The following is an 18,573-nucleotide window of genomic DNA, read 5'->3' on the forward strand; positions in this document are numbered from 1 at the left end:
GACAAAGGCAGTGCCACAAATTAAGGTGGATAAATAATAATTGAGGGAAATAAAATAAAAATGAAGAGCGTACAGAAAGACAAACGGCACGTTCTCTCTGATATGCGGAACTTAGATCTAAAATACACTGGGATATGATACATTATACAGATTCTAGATGCTCACACACAGAGAGACCTCAAGAGGAAACTCTTAGGAGAGAAACACAAAGGCACAATGCCTAAGCACCTCTTCATATTTATATAAAATAATATACATACTGAAACAAACTCCAAGATATGGAAACAAGAGACCTGTTTTTCTTTCCTTCTTCCTTTCTTTTTTCTCCTTCCTTCCTTCCTTTCTTCCTTATTTTCTTCTTCTTCCTTCCTTCCTTCCTTTCTTCCTTCCTTCCTTCCTTCCTTCCTTCCTTCCTTTCTTTCTTTCTTTCTTTCTTTCTTTCTTTCTTTCTTTCTTTCTTTCTTTCCTTCTTTCCTTCTTTCCTTCTTTCTTTCTTTCTTTCTTTCTTTCTTTCTTTCTTTCTTTCTTTCTTTCTTTCTTTCTTTCTTTCTTTCTTTCTGTTTACAGTTTCTGATGATTGTCTTCTTTACTTTATGTATGGGATATTAAATGTATATCTTCAGAAGGGTTGTGGGGAGGGTACAGAACTGGAAGGGAAGAGGGTGAAAAACTGCAACAGTGGAGCTCATTGGACACTGATAAAAGTGAACTATACAACTCGTGGGAGGAGATGGGAGGGAAGGACTGGGAGATAGTGAGGGAACAGAAAACACTATACCAAAGGAAATGTACTCATTACCTGACTCATGTAATTATAATCCCTTTGTTCATCACCTCTACAATAACAATAAAGTAAATTTTTTAAAATTGCAAAAAAATGCCGGTAATCCTAGCTACTCAGGAGGCTGAGATCTGAGGATGGCAGTTCAAAGCCGGCCCAGGCAGGAAAGTCTGTGAGACTGTTATCTCCAATAAACCACTAGAAAACCGGAAGTGGTGCTTTGGCTCAAGCGGTAGAGCTGTCCCCTTGAGCTGAAGAGTGCAGGGACAGTGCCCAAGCCCAGAGTTCAAGCCCCACGACTGACCAAAAAAAATTTGCAGAAAAAATGAAGAGCATATTTGGATATCTCTGAGGAGGAGGAGCAGAAAATGTGCTAATTTGAGCATTTAGAAGACTTGTACCATGTTGACTCATGTGGCACATGCTCACACAAATTCTCCTCATTGAATTTTATAAGGATGAGAAGTTTGATACCAGGCCAGAAAAATGCCCAAGTACTGATTTCAACAGAGTAAACTTGTAGGTAACAGTTGAAGGATCCTTGAGCCTGTTTTACTCAATATTTTTGTGGTAACACTGATGACAGTTGAAAAGACATGTATAGAGATTGTTGATGTAAAGCTGGGAATAACACTAATGTGATGACATCATCAAACCTAAATAATCCCAAGAAACCAAATGAAATATCTGGTTTGAAATGTAAGGTGGTTATAATACCAGAAAGTCAGTGAAATAAACATATGTCCTAGATAAATAAACAGTATGGGAATGCTGTGTACATATTCTCAAAGCAACTACTTTCATTAAAGAAAGTCAATTGTTTTATCTTATAATATGTGTCTTACATATACATGCATCTCTTGTTTCAGCAGGATATCCTTTACAAAATCATTTCATATTTAAACTTACTACACTTTTCTTCTTGGTATTTGTATTATGTTTGAAGGCAGACTCTCATTGTCAATACACTTTCTTGGTATTTTTTGTGCCAGTCATGGGGCTTGAACTCAGTCTCAGCTCTCATTTGGATTTTCATTCAACATAGCCTTCTATCTACCACTTGAGCCATACCTCCTTTTCCAGTTTTTTCAGTTAATTGAGGATGAGCGTCTCATGGACTGCTCTGCTCCAACTGGCTTCAGATATCAATCTAAACTTCACAGCCTCTTGAGGAGCTCAGATTCCAGACATTAGCCACCAGTTCCCTGCTCTCTTCCTTAAGACATTTTATCCTTTACAGAAAGGAATCGTGCCATTCTTCACTTGGATCTATCCAATTACATTGGCTGTGATAGTTATGAGATTCCTAACATAGGAAAAATGTTTTTCTGAGAGGCTCAAACATAAAGGACTCTAGTACAACTATTTGTAATCTTTCAGAATTAAAGCAAGTATTAAATATTGCTCATTTTAATATTCAATTCCATAACTTCTCTCTAACGTTTTTATCAGTGTACCTTCATTGTGCAATATGTGTGGTCTCCAGTGTCATCATTACATTGATTCGAACACTGTATTTGTTCATATGCACTCCTATATTATGCTTATCCTACCTCCTAATATTTAAAATATTTTATTTTGAGTCAGAGTTCACAACATATCCCAGGCTGGCCTTTAACTTATGAATACTTATGCTTCAGCCTCCTCAGTGCTGAGATTATAGGCATGTACCTCCATACTTTGAAATCAGTTATTTTCTTGGCAATTCCAGGGCAGGGATGTAGTCCTAATTCAAGATCCTGTGATTGGTAAGTAGTCTTTCTACCACTGGAGTCATCCATGCAGCCTTTTTTTAAAATGAGTTATGTTTTTAAAATAGTATCTCACTTCCTGCATGGGCCCATGACTAGACCATGATTCATCCATTTTAGGTTTTCAGTGACAGCTGGGGTGCTCAGCTTCTTTCTAACAAGACAGAATCACTAAGCAAATTACACAATGAACTATTCTTCAGAGAAATCCTAGAATCAAGTTCCTCCAACTCTCACCCTCCCACACAAGTGTGTAGCACAATACACCGCTATTGATTGAGAAAGGATCTTGTGCAGATGCCAGAATTGGCCTTACATTGTGATCTTCACAATCTCAGTCTCTCTAGGAGTTGGTATTACAGACATAAGCCACTGGTGCCCAGGTGAAATAAAAACGTTCATTAAAGGGCTGGGAAGGTGGCTCAGTGGTAGAGTGCTTGCCTTGCATGCCTGAGGCCCTGGGTTCGATTCCTCAGCACCACATAAGCAGAAAGAAAAAAGCGGGAAGTGGCGCTGTGGTTCAGGTGGTAGAGCGCTAGCCTTCACCTGAAGAGCTGAAGGACAGCACCCAGGCCCAGAGTTCAGGCCCCATGACCGGACCCCCCCCCCAAAAAAGTTCATTAAATAAAAAGGAAATATCAAACCTCTTGTACCTATTAACTCAAAAGTTTCAAATCACTGGCATTTGACTGCATCATGGTTCAAAAATTAACTAGGAAATCTTTGTTCTAAGGAAATTCTGGAGATGATCTAGAATACTTCCCTGCTTTTGGTATTCCTTAGAATGACTTGGATTTGGAAAATCCAAGTTACGCCCAGAGGTTCCATCCCTCTGGTTATTCATCTTGTCCACATCACTTAGGACTTGCCTGAAAAAGACACAGGGAGAAGTGGAATGTGTGAATCATCCCTTTAATGAAGCAAAGCCTTGGAGGGAAGAGCAGGGAGGATGTATTGGTTGTTAGGCAAATATAGGTTAGTAGCAGAAAATGACATCCTCTATTACTACGATCTAAGGTGCGACTCACATAATTGTCCTCATTTTTAAGATTGATGGGGAGCATAAAACATTTCCCTAACTAGTGACAGCTCCCCATAAATACCTAAAGTGTCTAGGACTGTATATGGTTTTAGAAGGTGATTTTTTTATAAAAGAAGGTGGAGATCAGATCTCAACTCTCTTTATGTTGTCTCTTATATATACATGTGTGTATGTGTGAATGTGTGTCTGAATATGTGCTTTAGTGCTTTCTGAGAAGTGTCTTCACGGAGAAGCCAAGCCAAGCAAGCAGCCTCGATCGGAGTGAGCTAATTGACACCATGAAAGCAGCAGGTGTCTTTGTACTCCTCTCTCTGGCTCTTTTCTGCATGTTCTCAGGTGAGTTTTTTCCCTTAAAATTAACATCTCATTTGTATATCAAGCCAAAAATAAAAATGTAGTTTTCCAGGATGTTTCAGAATTCTAATGATTTTGCTATAAGAGACAGACCAGGATAATGATATAAAGGGCAGATGATCACAGTCATGATTGTAATGATAGTGATGATGGCAAAGATGGTCACCATGATAAAATAATTGTCTTTTATTGAGCATATACTCTGTTCTAGACATGGTATGACTTGTATCATTTCTGATTCTCTTGGGAAGGAATTCACATTCCCATTCTTCATGAGACACAGTTAAGAAAAATGCTAAGGGACTCACACAAGTAAATAAAATTTGGAACTTGAATCCAGATCTTGTAGACATTCAACTTGGTGCTTATTCTAAAGAACTAATCAAGCTGGGCGCTGGTGGCTCACGCCTGTAATCCTAGCTACTCAGGAGGCTGAGATCTGAGGATCGCGGTTCAAAGCCAGCCCGGGCAGGAGAGACCGTGAGACTCCTATCTCCAATAAACCATCAGAAAAACCGGAAGTGGCGCTGTAGCTCAAGTGGTAGAGCGCTCGCCTTGAGCTGAAGAGCTGAGGGACAGCGCCCAGGCCCAGAGTTCAAGCCCCACGACCGACAAAAAAAAAAAAAAAAGAACTAATCAATAAATCAAGTTCATTGAAGTACATATTTACTTCAGCATTAATCTTGGCTTTACAAAATAAAACTAAGCTATCCTGTTATTCGTTATTTACAAAGGAACTCAAGAAATTAAAAATTGAAACAAGGGGGAAATATAAACTTAATGAGGAAATTTTTGAAAAGAAGTTCTTGAACCTTTGGATGTAAGACCATGTGTTACTGAGACATTAATTCTTTAAGCAGGAAAATATGGTTACATTAACAAAAGTAAGTAATTTTATCAATTAAGAGGCAAGTAACACTCATACTTTGATACGATGTTTTCCACCTGAAGATGAAAAACATCATTTCTAGTTATTGTGGTAATTTATATGAACATTCATATGAATATAATATATATTATATTGTTCTACATTAATTTATACTATTATATTTTACTGGCAAAGTGTCCACAAGACTCAGTAATAATCTTTGTACCTAAATAAATATCTCAGTTCTCTGAGATATTCTCTCCCGTGTAAAATGCTAGAACTGATATAAGTCCTAGACCTCCATGTGTGATGTACCCATTGTCTGTGTTAACAGCAGGTGGATTTTGCTGCTGCCAAAAATTTTAAAGTTGAACATGTAAGAAACAAGTTTTATGTCCTTATGGAGAGTATCATTTATTGTCACCAGATCACCTTTGTATAAACAAAAACACCCAAAATATTTTAAATACATAAAAGCTTCCTCTAATATTATGCAGTAAGGTTGAGGACTAACATCAAATAAATCAAACGGTAGTCTGATAAGTTGCTGAGCTGGCAGAAAAATCAGACTTATGTTAAAAATAGTTGCAACAATAGTCTCTGTCATCGCTTACTCTGTTCAGCTTCTCTTTGCGCAGATGAACTGATCTTTACCAAGATCTTATTGACTGACATATCAAATGCATCAATCATTGATACTTCATAGATACAACAGATGTCACTTGGGAGGACAAAATGTCCAATGTTGAACCCCAAAAAGAAGATCAGACCCAGCACTTCCGTCTCAACATGACCTTTCTAAAGCTCCTTTTCTTCCCATAGGAAGAGTTTATAAAAGGACTAATTCAAAATACAAAAGTAAATAAGAGAATGCATAGAATGAGCTTCACAGAGCTAGTGCTCAACAGACATCTTTTATTTTTTCCATAACTCAAGGACAACAGAATTGGACCCAGACATTATAGATACCAATCTTCCTTCTCTATTGCTGTTTTGTAAATCTACAAGACTTTGGGAAAAGCCCTCCTCTTCTAATCACAGATTTTTCACAGTGGAGACTGGACAGAAAATTGTAGTCATTTTCCCTGATCATAAAATTCAATGAGCATGTTTGAAAAATATGGAATTCCAGTACCTGTCAGGTTTTATATTATGCAAGGTTCGAGAGATCATCTGAAGAATCTCTTTTTTATTTCATGCATTTCTATTTTGGCAGTTTTGATGTTTGAACTCATGACTTTATGTCTGTTAGGTAGATATTCTAACAATGGATGACATTTGAACAATATCCCTAGCCCTGATTTGATTATTTTATTATTATTCTTGTGGATTCTTTTGCCCATGCAGCCAGGACTACATCCTCCTATTTCTGCTTCCTACATGAACCACCACACCCACCTTTCCAGTGTTGTGTTGAGATTTAATATCACTTATTTTCCTGGGCTTGCCATGAACCATGATCTTCTGTATCGCTACAGAATAGCTGTATTATAGGCATTTGCCACTGCATTTAGCTAAGTAATCTGTTTTTACCATGAACATTCCATTTATTGGCTAGGAATCAGTGATCTTGGTAAACACTGCTGGAAATGATGACACAACATCTTTTAAAATTGAAAGCCTTGTTTTCTCCTTATCCTCATTTATTATGATTTCACCTTTAGACATTTTCAGTATTTTCCCCAATTATTGGCTGGCATTGGAGATGGATATCATGAATCCCTACTTTTTGTTATTGAGCGTACATGTGAGTGGTGTTTCTAAACTATAAGCTCCACAGAAAGGGTCACAGAACCCAGCAGTTGCGCCAAGATGGAACCTAGGAGTTTTGTTATTTCGTTATTTGAAACCACTGAGCTAATTTGTCATAATTCAGCATAGAAGAGAATGGATTGGTTCTTGGCAGTCTACATTTGGGCTATGGTTTTGAAGTGGTATTCTGAAGAGCAATTCTGATTTGGTGAACGAATGGCAAACTTCACCAGCTGCCCCAAACAAATATTTCTGAGAGGAACTGCAAGAATTGATTGTCAATGTCAGAGGTTGTTGGTGAAGCCAGCACTGTACCATAAATCTCCAGAGCCTTTTTTGTCCCACCTTGGAAGGTGGGAGAAAACAAAAAGAACAAGTATTGTCATTTTGTGGTCCATGTCCTTTCATAACTTTCCAAGTTCCTACTGATCCCTCCACAGTAAACAGGTAAAATGTCAGGTAGAATAGTGTACTTCCTGATACAACCAGATCCAAGAGGAGGTATGAAAATGTACGGTGTATAAATCTCACTTTTTCACATTTGTGAATTACAGTGTCTGCATTTTATGTTTTTTCAGGTGTCTTCAGTCAAGGAGGACAGGTCAGTATATTCTTATCCATTTCTTCTGAGCACAATGTGTGCTTAGCTGGTTTGTCTATACAATAAAAGAGCAAAAACCATGATCAGGTAAGGCCAATACAAATGTTCACTGAAACAGTCATTTTTAAACTAGAATTTCTCTATGAGTATACCATTTTCAATTCAAAAGAGCCTAAATGTGATGGAATTATTACAGTGAAAAACCATAATTACTATTCATACACATTAATAAAAAGCAAACAAAATGCATTACTTTTATCAAAAGAAGAGCTGATTTCATAAAGGCATCCTATTATTCACTTTATAAAATTTAAATGATACACACCTTGCATAACAAATATTTATTTCATGAATGAAATTATGGAAACATTTGAGAACCTGTAACAGTTACTAGTGAATTTCTATTCATTACTGATTAACAGCTTCTCCAGGAGTTAGAGAAGCTCATATTGTATTTTTATAAATAACAACTTAGAAAACTAGTTTAATGTTCTGTGTTGAGAATACATAGATTGATCACTAATCTAAATGTAATTTGGAGTAAAACTTCGAGCCGGCATGCCTTTTCTTCATTGTTGGGCTTCATTGTTACCAATTTCATTTGGTAACTTTTCTTACCTTTCTTGATTTAATTATCAAAAACTAAAAAATAAATACTAGTTACTCTGCCAATTTCCATATTGAACATTTCAAATTAATCCTAGTACTTGTTTGTTAGTTTAAACGTTTTGTCTTGATGGATCCAAAATGCTTGCTGGTTGTCAAACTTTCCAAACATTGCTGGCAACTGATTTAAGTTGGTAAGCATGTTGAGAAATATTTTCCAACCTTGAAATACTCCCATTATAGTACATCAGCCTTGAAAATAAAATTAGCATATTCAAAATTAAGGTATATCTTACAATTGGTGATGTCTTCCAGTTACCTGCCTCTGTGGATATGAGTGTGTTTAATACATGCATTTGTTATTGCTTTATAATGCTTTAAAACTTAAAATTGACTTCTCTACATAAAAGCTCACAAAGGAAATTATGTAAGACTCCATCCACATGCTTCATATCCATCACACAGTAATATATGACCATTACACAGAAATGTCACAGCTGTGAAATTTAAACTAAGTTTTGTCATTTACATATACAAAGCTCTTTCCTTGGACACACAATCCTCCATGTCTTACAGTTGGCTTAATTCTGGGTCACCTGAGATTCTGTGTAGATAGGCAAACGCCCAAATAAGGCCCTGAATATTGATCTTGAATAATAATTTCAAGGGTAAGGAACTTGGAATTTGTTTTCAAAGTAGTTATCGAGGTGTTGTTCAGATAGAGCAAAATCTGAGAACTTTCTTTCTTGGTAGCCTGAAGCAAGCAGTACTAGGAAACACTGGCTTTGGAGTCAGACAACGAGTCCTAATGCAAATGTTTACTCTGTGTGTGTGATTTAGGCAATAATTCTTTCCTTCTCATTGCTTTTGCTCCTAAATCGTTTATTTTTTTTCCTGTGTGTGCTTGTATTGGGGCTTGATCTCAGGCCTATAGTATTTGCTTGGTTTTTTGCTCAAGACTGGTACTCTACTACTTGAGCCATCCCAGGCTGGCTTTGACCTGAGATCCTCAGATCTCAGCCATCTGTGTGGCCTGGTTGTTCACAAATGGTTATTATTAAAGGGTTTGGTTCTTATACTTAGCAAAGGGAAAGTACATATCACCTGATTTGGAAGAAATGGCTGTAGTGTCAAAGTTTGTAGAGTCCGTAAGCTTCATGGAACACGATAATGACAATGTGCCTCATAAAGGTTAAGATATGTTTGTGACTTTAAGTATCACTAACCCACAATACCCTGAAGTTGGTGAAATTTATGTAATAGCTTAATCTCAGTAAAAATTATTAAAAAAGAAAAAAAAGGGTTGGGTTTACCAACCTTTAAAGCATCTTCCTGCACTAAATATTTGAGCCATTATAAACCAAGTCTGGTCCTGCCCAAACTGTGGTCTCCACTCAAACATAAAGAATCAGGAAGGACTCCTTCTGATTCACGTGGAGTCTCAGCTTCCTCTTCTGCCCAGTGAGGGACAGAAGCTGGAGCTCGCTTTAGGAATGTGGTGACTAAAGGCGGATCCAGCTAAGGCAAAAGGAAGTCATTATTATTAGGTTTCCCTTATGCGCAAGTCATTCTTTCCAGGTTACAAAATCTCTGCACAATGAAACACCTCATGAAAGATTATAGTCATCCGTCCAAATTATAGTTCTTTAAAATTTTGCACATTCAAAATGTTATTCAAGCTGAACAATAAGCATGTTCCCAGACGTTTGGAACTCAGGTGCTAAGTAAAAATTTCTTTTTAAGGACAAATGACTAATTGGTTGTCAAGTTGTGAATATGCCAACTAGGTACATTCAATAACATGATGACAATAGGAACATAAAACTACTACTTACTATCTCAAGCACTTCATTAAATTGTTTCATAACAATAACAAATGTGTGAAAGACAGTCTAGAAACAGCTAATCCTTTGTTCTGAATAAATAATGCTTTTTGAATTACTCACTGCATTGCCATTCACGTCTTCTATTTTTCTCAGACTCTGCTCAGTGTTTAGGGACCATATCCCTAAAGAAGTGTAGAAAGGAGCAGTCTGGACTAAAGAGAATAGATCAGACCTTTCAAAGGTGGAAAGGTGGATTAGGATCCAATTTCCTGTTTTGTTGTGCTTTGGGATCACTAAATTTATTCTCCTGTTTTGTGATATAAGGGGTGTATTTGAATTGTAAAACAATTCTCCATTGCTAGGATGAGCTTGGGTTTTTGAATCTTCTCTATTCACTTCATTTTTTTCTTAGAATCAATGTCCAGTGCAGCTTAGTGTTCTTACACACCATCCCCAACTTAACCACAGAAGGGAAACTCGCACTGCTGTGAATCCACAGCTAGGGCTGCTGAGTGAGCACTAGTCATCATAAAGATTCACAACACAGTATCTGCCAACCTTTCAATAATGTAATTTTCTAAACAAATGTGAAGTAGCAGTATTATCCTCATTACCGTCACAGAAAAAAAAAAGAAAACCATTGTTCAGAATAAAATCCATGTAAGGATTTGACACCAGAAGGAAAGGAGGCAGAAAGAACAGAACCTGTTATATTGAATTGGAAAATAATTGTTGAGCTCGTGGCTCATGCCTAGAATCTTAGCTACATGATATCTCAAACCGGCACAGGCAGAGGCTTTCAAGAAACCTTCTGAAGTTATAGGTGGGCACAGTGACATGTGTTTGGCATCCCAAGCCAAACTGGAGGCTGACCCTTGAAGGATTGACGTTCCAGATCATCCAGAGCAGAAAAGCCTACACAACTCCACCTGCATGGAGTGGTACTGGACTTTCTCACTTATACCTGCAATCCCAGAAATCACAGAAAGCCTAAAGTAGGCAAAATCATAGCTCTGCCAGGGTCTTGCAGAAGTGAGACTATGTCGATAAATGAACGAAGGGGGGGGGGGGGTAGATGGGAGGGCAGGGATGGGAAAGGGAAACAAAGGAGGAGGCAACAATGCTTGATAAGAAATGTACTGATTACCTTGTTCATGTAATTGTAACCCCTCTGTACAGTATTTTCACAATAAAAAAACATTAATATAAAAAAGAAAAAAATTAACAAAAATGGGTCTGAAGGCTTGGCTCAGGCGGTAGAATGCTAGCTTAGCAAGCGTAAGACCCTATGTTCAAACCACAAAACTGATAAAGAAAGGGAAGGAAGGAAGGAAGGAAGGAAGGAAGGAAGGAAGGAAGGAAGGAAGGAAGGAAGGAAGGAAGGAAGGAAGGAAGGAAGGAAGGAAGGAAAGAAGGAAGGAAGGAAAGAAGAAAGAAAGGAAGGAAGGATGGAAGGAAAAGAAGGAGAAAAGAGAAAAGGAAGAAAGCTGAGGACTGGTGCAAGTAAATTTGGAATTAGTAAAGAAAAAGACTTGAGGCACAGACATTAAAATGTTAATAAAGGAAAAGAAATAGCAATGTTTTAGTCTGAAGATCAGCTAGGAAATCTGAAGAACTATGCTGTCATGAAAAATGGAAATGTTGTTATTCAAAAGTAATTGAGAGGGAAACAAAGAATTATAGACAAGCATCAGCTCCCACCTATAATCATAGTGACTAAGGAGATTAAAATTTGAAAATCAAGACTTAGTGCCAAGCTAGGCCATTCCTTGGGACTCTTCTCATCCAAGAGAACAGAAAAAAAAAGACTAAACATAAGTGGAAGTGTGTCTCAAGTGGTAGAGTGCCAGCTGCAACAAATAAAAAAAAAGGAAAACCTAGAAAGAGAAAACCCTTAGTGAGAAAGTGAGATCCTGAGTTCAAACCTCAGTACTGGATAAAAAAAGAATTATGTTTCAGATACAAATAATTCTTAAGTATATATTAAATTGTTGGCTATAGGTATTTTATGCCACAACCAAGAATTCAAATTTGAGTTATTAATAAAACCTCAAGAAAAAGTGAGATTTGTTAGTATTGCTTGGGGAAATATGCATCCTTCGGAAAAATCAGTGAATAAAACCATTTTGAAAATGATGGTTATAATTAATGCTAAAGAGGGGAAGACAACAACAGAAAAATAATCATGGAGAACCATAGAACTGACAAAATTTAAAAACCTTCTAGGCATTTCAAACTGTTTGTAGTGATCCAAAGTAGCATCTACCATAAGGAAATCATGACCATTTAATAAATTGTCAACAATAGTTTGAAAGGAATCATTTTTAAAGCAAATAGAAGTGGTGTGAAAGCAAGAGTCCAAGAACAGGTAGAGAGCTCGTAAGAAAACTTGTACTACAGGTTAGAACTGATGTGATAACATGGTTACTATTTGTCTGAAAACGGGGACAAAAAATAAAGGACCATGATTCTACTACCCAAAGCCGTGAGCTACAAATTCCCATTGGCTTTATCTAGAAATATAAAATTTTAGACTAAAATATTAATTATTCTGATTTTTAGTTTACAACCATTTCCAGTCATGATTTTGTTGAGTCTACTAGTAAAACGATTAGTGTTCCTATGTAAGTCATGCTATTTCACATTTTAAGAGATGTAGTTCTCTGAGCAATTAGAAGTGATCAGAGCAAGACTATGCACTGGACATAGTATATGCTTTGTACCTAGTAGTGTAAAGCTATAGTAACAAAATGGAAATTTTTTGTCAAGTTCATCACCATCGAAACAACATTAAAAATCTCACTAAAATAGGGCAAGCAATAATGAGCTCCAAAGCTTTACCATGTAACAAATACACCATACATTGTTGGTGTTTATAGTATCAAACTTCCACATGGTACTTGATATAAACCTCGTTCATTACCACAATCTGACAAGATACCCAAATACTCATCCACTTGGGAATATGTAGAAATATAAACTCAGAGTAATGAAGTGTTGGCACAAGGTAATAAATAAGTGATCAAGAGAAGCAAAATTTAAACCCAGATTAGGCTAATTCCATTGGCAGGATATTTGTTCGCATTACAGCATCATTGCAGAAATTTCCAATAGATTAATTAAATTTGTCTCTCATGGTGACCTAAATGCTCGCCATATGATATGCTAAAGGAGAAATGTAATCTCACTTCATTCTCAATCTAATTCTGCTTTCACTTCCTTAGACCGTTAAGCAAATTGCTTGGATTTTATTCAAGAATCCACAACAAAAACATAGAAGAGGAAAGGGAATTTAGGCAAAAAAAAATTCATGACATGAAGAATTTTTAATCTCCCACTTCCCTCAAGTTGTGTGAGCTGGGGCCTCTTTCTTCCACTTTGCTGAGATTTCCCAATAATTCTGCAAATCCATTGTCACCCGCCCCCCCCACCCCGACACACACACACACACACTGGGACAGCCTCTTCTGACTGCATTCTGCAGGCTTAATTTTCTCTCAGAGAGACCACAGAAGATTCTAGATGTAAAGTAAAAGGCAATAGTTACCTTTCTCCCAAGCATTGAAGAACTAAGAACACAAGATCTGTGTGGAAGCCACACAGATGGTGGTCTGGGACCACCAAAGCTAGAAAAACCACTAGAGACCACTGAGTGTGGTCTCTGTTTATGTTACAGATGCCTTTCAAAGCTTCAGTTAAGAGAGGAAGTAAAGTTGCTTTCTATGCACATGATGTAGAACAATTTCAATTCCACACTACCCCTCTTCAGCTGCCATATGACCACATTCGATCCCTGGAAATCAAGGAACAAGACATATCTCCTCTGTGTGTGTGTGTGTGTGTGTGTGTGTGTGTGTGTGTGTGTGTGTGTGTGTGTGTGTGTGTGTGTAAAGAAACTGAAGCATCCTTATTGCGTGCATCATCTAAGATAGGACACAGGCAGCTTGTTCACATGCCAGCTAATTGGTTTGGTTTTATTTAGTGAAAACGTCTTCTTTTCCTAGCCTCTTCCTGGGGGTATTGAAGAAATGGTGAAGTGGCTTTGGGGAGGGGGTGGAAAACTCTCAAAGTGAATGCTCCCCACCAAGTGCCCTTCCCTGTATCTGCTTTCCAAAGGACAAAAGAGGCTGGATCACAAGATCAGAGGGCCGAATGCCAGGGAGAGGTGGCTTAAGGAGTCGTCTCTTTCAAGTAAGAGACTTTCTTGTTTATTTTCCTAGCTGTGGTGAGACTGTAGGTGGAGCTGGCCTTGGCTTCACTCCCGCATGACCTGTGTTTTTCCCACTGTGGCAATGGCTACACACTGTACTGTGGTGACAGCAGCTCTTCTCTGCCTCTCTAATGCAGATGGCATGATGAGAAGGCATTTCTTACCAATTGTCCTCCAGCTCACCAGCTTGCAACCCTATGGGAACTTGTGAAACAGTAATAACACTGTGGTTATAAATGAAGGGTACCTGTGAATACGTACACTAATGACTTAAATGTAGACACTTAAATGTAAACACAACAACTTTTCTTTGTGGCTTATTCTGTTGTTGAGATTTTTTTTTGTCTTCACTCCACTTGAAGACTTAAAGGAGAGATTACTGTTCAGGCAGTAGCATGAGAAGATGGAATTTTCTTTCAAGGGAAATAAGGATCATAGGTGATACATGACCATGTTATCCATCTTCAATAGTATGAAATGCTGTCTCAATGTGTGGTTTTATATACTCAGGTATCAAAAAAAATTGATGTGGCAATTCCGTGACTTAATTATATGACTCTTTCATGGGGAATTTTCCCAGGCAAACCTTTAGATCTCTGTCAGTAATACTATTTTACTAGCATCTTAAACAAATGATTTCACTTGTGTTCATGAATTTCTTTAAAACACTGTTAAAAAGTAAATATTGTGTGTATAAAGTATGATTTTATAAATAAACATAAACAGCAAATTTCTTCTAGAGGAAAGCCAGTTAACATGTCCACTACTTAGTTACCCACTTTTTGGGTTTGTTTCTTTTGTAGTAAAAGCAGCTAAAATATACTCATTCCACACAATAAACAAAATACAATTGTAATATGTACAATAATAGGGACTTGTGCTTTGTATCTATATTAGGTGTCTGAAATACATACTGTTCTTAAGCTGTGGAGAACTATAGAGCTATTTTAAGGAAGTCTAAGGCTTGACTTTAAGTACCAAGTGAGAGACAGGTGGTTGTTCTCTCAGTGACGATCTATTAGAAATCAACTATGTTAAACTGTCAAAAATTCTGATCCGGTAATGAGAAGGAATATGTCACACATTGACAGGCTAGTTAAATGTTATAGAAAACCATCTGGGAGCTATCTCTTAATGTAATTCAATATACTTCTTAGGGATTTCAATAGGCTCAAATGATAAAAATGAATAGTACTATTTTCATAGAACTTGTAGATGGATGAAACAAGGTTCCTTTATTGATATGCAAATGTCAATTCATTGCACACAGATGTTATTTGGAGGGTTTCAGTTTACATAGTCCATTTTGCTAGCATCCTGGAATATTGTACCATGTACAATTGTACAATATTGTACCATGTATAATGCTATTTGCATACCAAAGATTGACTCCATTGAGAGGAATGGTCCCATAAGAACACTACTATCCAGATTACTTTTAAGAAACCACTACAGCTGAGAGAGCATATCACCAGCACAAAGGCTATTATCCCTTCCTGTGATAGCACTTATTGATCAATCATAACAAATGGTCTCAACTAAACTGAGTGCAACTCCAGAGTCCTGAACACAGAAGCGTTTGCAGCTGTCACTAAATCAATGAAGTGGGCACAAAAGTTCAAATTACATCAGAATTTGAAACAGAATAAGTTAGCATGAAGATATTCAGACTGTGATTCCTAGAGATAATAAATGGACTATTCCATCCATGGAGACCTGTTGGCGCCATAAGAGAAAACCTTAATGCTTCTTTGCAATGACCACATGTGCTTTTAAAAGAATGCATAAGAAGTACTATTGCATTCATACAGTTAACATGTCATCTAATGATCCCAAACTACTATCAACTGGACCAATTTGTGTTATAGCAAAAAGTCTTACTTATAGCAGTTGGCATTATCATGTGTTTCCTGTGACACAGAGAAAATGTCTGCTTTATATTTAAGTATCTAATTTAAACAAAGAGAGCTAGTTTTTATTTCAGAACACTTTGGTGTTTGTGTGTGTGTGGGTGAGAGAGAGAGAGAGAGACAGACAGACAGACAGGCAGACAGAGACAGAGACAGAGACACACACACAGAGAGAGAGAGAGAGAGAGAGAGAGAGAGAGAGAGAGAGAGAGAGAGAGAGAGAGAGAGAACACAAAAGTTTGCTGTCCAGAACTTCTGTTGCAAGGAATGATAATTTACCTAGCATTCTCCAATGTCATTGTCTACTTTGTAGATCAACTGTGATGAGTTCCGTGATCCTAAGATCTTCTGCACTCGGGAATCAAACCCCCATTGTGGTTCTGATGGTCAGACATATGGCAATAAATGTTCCTTCTGTAAGGCGATGGCGTAAGTGTTACATTCACCAAATCTTACTTTCCTTGATGTATTCTAAAAACTTCTACCCATCCCTCCTACAGAGGCTGTCAGGAAAATGACTCTAAAGCAAAGCAAACCCACATTACAAATTCTTTTTTTGGGGGGGGTCCGGTCGTGGGGCCTGAACTCTGGGCCTGGGTACTGTCCCTCAGCTCTTCAGCTCAAGGCTAGCGCTCTACCACTTGAGCCACAGCACCACTTCTGGCTTTTCTCTTTTTGCTTATGTGGTGCTGAGGAATCAAACCCAGGGCCTCAGGCATGCAAGGAAAGCGCTCTACCACTGAGCCACCTTCCCAGCCCTACAAATTCTTAAATACAAAAAATTCATTACTTTGTAATTAATTTTAATTCAGTTTGGGTACATTTTTAAACGTGTATTTGATAACTATTACATTTAATAGTCTTGATAGTTTTCTTTATTAAAAGTTTTTTATTGTTATTATAAAGGTTAATGTACAGAGGAGTTACAGTTACATAATAAAAAGATAAAGAATACATTTCTTTGGGGGGAGTTTTATTTCTTTACCATTTTCATATACATATTAATGTACTTCTGTAGCATTCACCCTGTTACTCTCTTCCTTCATTCTCACCCACCTGTTAGTCTCACCACTCTGCTCTATCAATTTATTTTACAATCATGTCTTAGGGTTTTGTTGTTGTTGTTTATTCTTTTGCCTATCCTGGAGCTTGAACCTTGGGCCTTGGCTCTGTCTCTAAGTACCTTTTGCTCAAGTTTAGCACTCTACCCCCTTGAGCCACAGGACCACTCCCCTCTTCTTTTGTGATTAATTGGAAATAAGAGTGTCACAGATTTTTCTGTCTGGGCTGGCTTCAAACCATGATCCTCAGATTTCAGCCTTCTGAGTAGCTAGGATTACAGATATGAGCCACTGGCACCCAGGTATGTCTAGGTTTTTATTAACTAATTTGACAACTTGTTTTAGACAGAGTCTCACTATGTACAGCAGCCTATCCTCAGACTCAAAATCCTCATACCTTAGCCTTCCAAGTACTGTTTAATTTATTTTTTAATTCAAAATATCAACATTAAGGACAGGTTGGTGATTACACCTACAATCCTAGCTACTTTGGGAGTGAAGATTAGAAGGATTGCAACTGAGGCTAGCCTAGAGAAAAAGCTTGTGAAATCCCATCTCAACAAAGAGGGGGCCACTCTGGTAACCTCCTGTTTTCCCAGGGACTTGGGATGCTGAGGTCTGGAGATTCATGATTCCAGCCCATTCTGAGCAAAATGTCTATAAGACAAAAGAAAAAGCTGAGTGTAGTGGTGCAGACTTATCATCTAAACTAGAGTGGAATTATAGTAGAAATATTGCCATCCAGAGGTTCTAGGCAAAAAGTGAGGTCTCTATCTCATTATAACCAGAGAAAAAAAGGATTGGTAGAATGAGTTATGTGTTAGACAGTCTGCGTAGCATTTCTAAGGCTTGAATTCAAACTCCAGTGCTACAAAACACACACACACACACACACACACACACACACACACACACACACACATCAATATCACTATAAATGAACACATTGATGTGTTTACACATAACTCAATAGTTAATATCAAACATTGCTCAGCCAAAGATAGATAGGCTTGTGCAAGATTTGAATTAGTGGACACAAATTCTGAGAAAATAAATGTGTGGACGTGCACATATAAAACATCAAGTGCCTTGATATTTGATTATATTTTCCTTCAGGACAGAGCTATGGTGTTATAATCTTTTTGCCATTATTTTTCCTTGCTTCCTTTCGTGCTTGTGTGTATAGGTTCACATATAGATGGAGATACATATTTATAAACATCTGTATATGTATATATATTAGAGAAAGATTAGTTGGTACTGAAATGGCTGTTTATCGAAACTCTGGGATTTATTTAATTTGATGTTTCCAGAGTTAGAATAGGTGTCATGTCTGAATGCATGTAATCAACCGCTAGTGAAAAGTAGTATGGAAATCTCTTGACTCAAATGAGGATGGGTCTTGGCTCATGGCATATTTAAAACCATGTCCAACTTCTGTAGCAAAAGACCTATGACAATGCACTGACCATATTTACATCTATCTTTTTTTTAAGGAAAAGTAATGGGAAGATTAACCTGAAGCATCATGGAGCATGCTGAAATGGATCCAGGGTTCTGCACTGGCTCACCAGCTTCTCCTTTTTTTTCTCACTTCTGATTTTAATTTTCTCTGACAAAGCCCTTAGCACTTAAAGAGGCAGACCTTCTTCTGTGTCTGGGCCGTGGGTATATATATGCATATTGCTTGAGTTACTTGTCAATAAAGTAAATTCTGCATAGCATTGATTATGTTTTTACTTTGAGTTAAAGACAACATATAGCTGTTGGCCTGAAGGAGGTAGGAGACAGGGGAAGAGAGAGCAATAGAG

The 18,573-nt window shown here is 37.5% G+C and overlaps 1 protein-coding gene across 1 annotated transcript; it reads left to right on the plus strand.

Moving 5' to 3' along the window:
* Window positions 1-3,852: 3,852 nt before the first annotated feature.
* Window positions 3,853-18,304, plus strand: LOC122118260 (serine protease inhibitor Kazal-type 6-like). The gene is made up of 5 exons (XM_042692234.1): window positions 3,853-3,910; window positions 7,127-7,149; window positions 13,698-13,772; window positions 16,015-16,130; window positions 18,259-18,304. Exons 1-5 carry the CDS (start codon window positions 3,853-3,855, stop codon window positions 18,302-18,304), a joined length of 318 nt encoding a protein of 105 aa, XP_042548168.1.
* The last annotated feature ends 269 nt before the right edge of the window (window positions 18,305-18,573 follow it).

This window comes from Dipodomys spectabilis, unplaced genomic scaffold (genome assembly GCF_019054845.1).
Source record: "Dipodomys spectabilis isolate Male_0828 unplaced genomic scaffold, ASM1905484v1 ptg000147l, whole genome shotgun sequence".
In the NCBI taxonomy this organism is placed as follows: domain Eukaryota; kingdom Metazoa; phylum Chordata; class Mammalia; order Rodentia; family Heteromyidae; genus Dipodomys; species Dipodomys spectabilis.

Coding starts and splice junctions, on each gene's coding strand:
- LOC122118260 (XM_042692234.1), top strand. CDS start 3,853: ATGAAAGCAGCAGGTGTCTTTGTACTCCTCTCTCTGGCTCTTTTCTGC. Junction 13,773..16,014: donor TAAGGAGTCGTCTCTTTCAA/GTAAGAGACTTT, acceptor TCTACTTTGTAG/ATCAACTGTGATGAGTTCCG. Junction 16,131..18,258: donor TCCTTCTGTAAGGCGATGGC/GTAAGTGTTACA, acceptor CTTTTTTTTAAG/GAAAAGTAATGGGAAGATTA.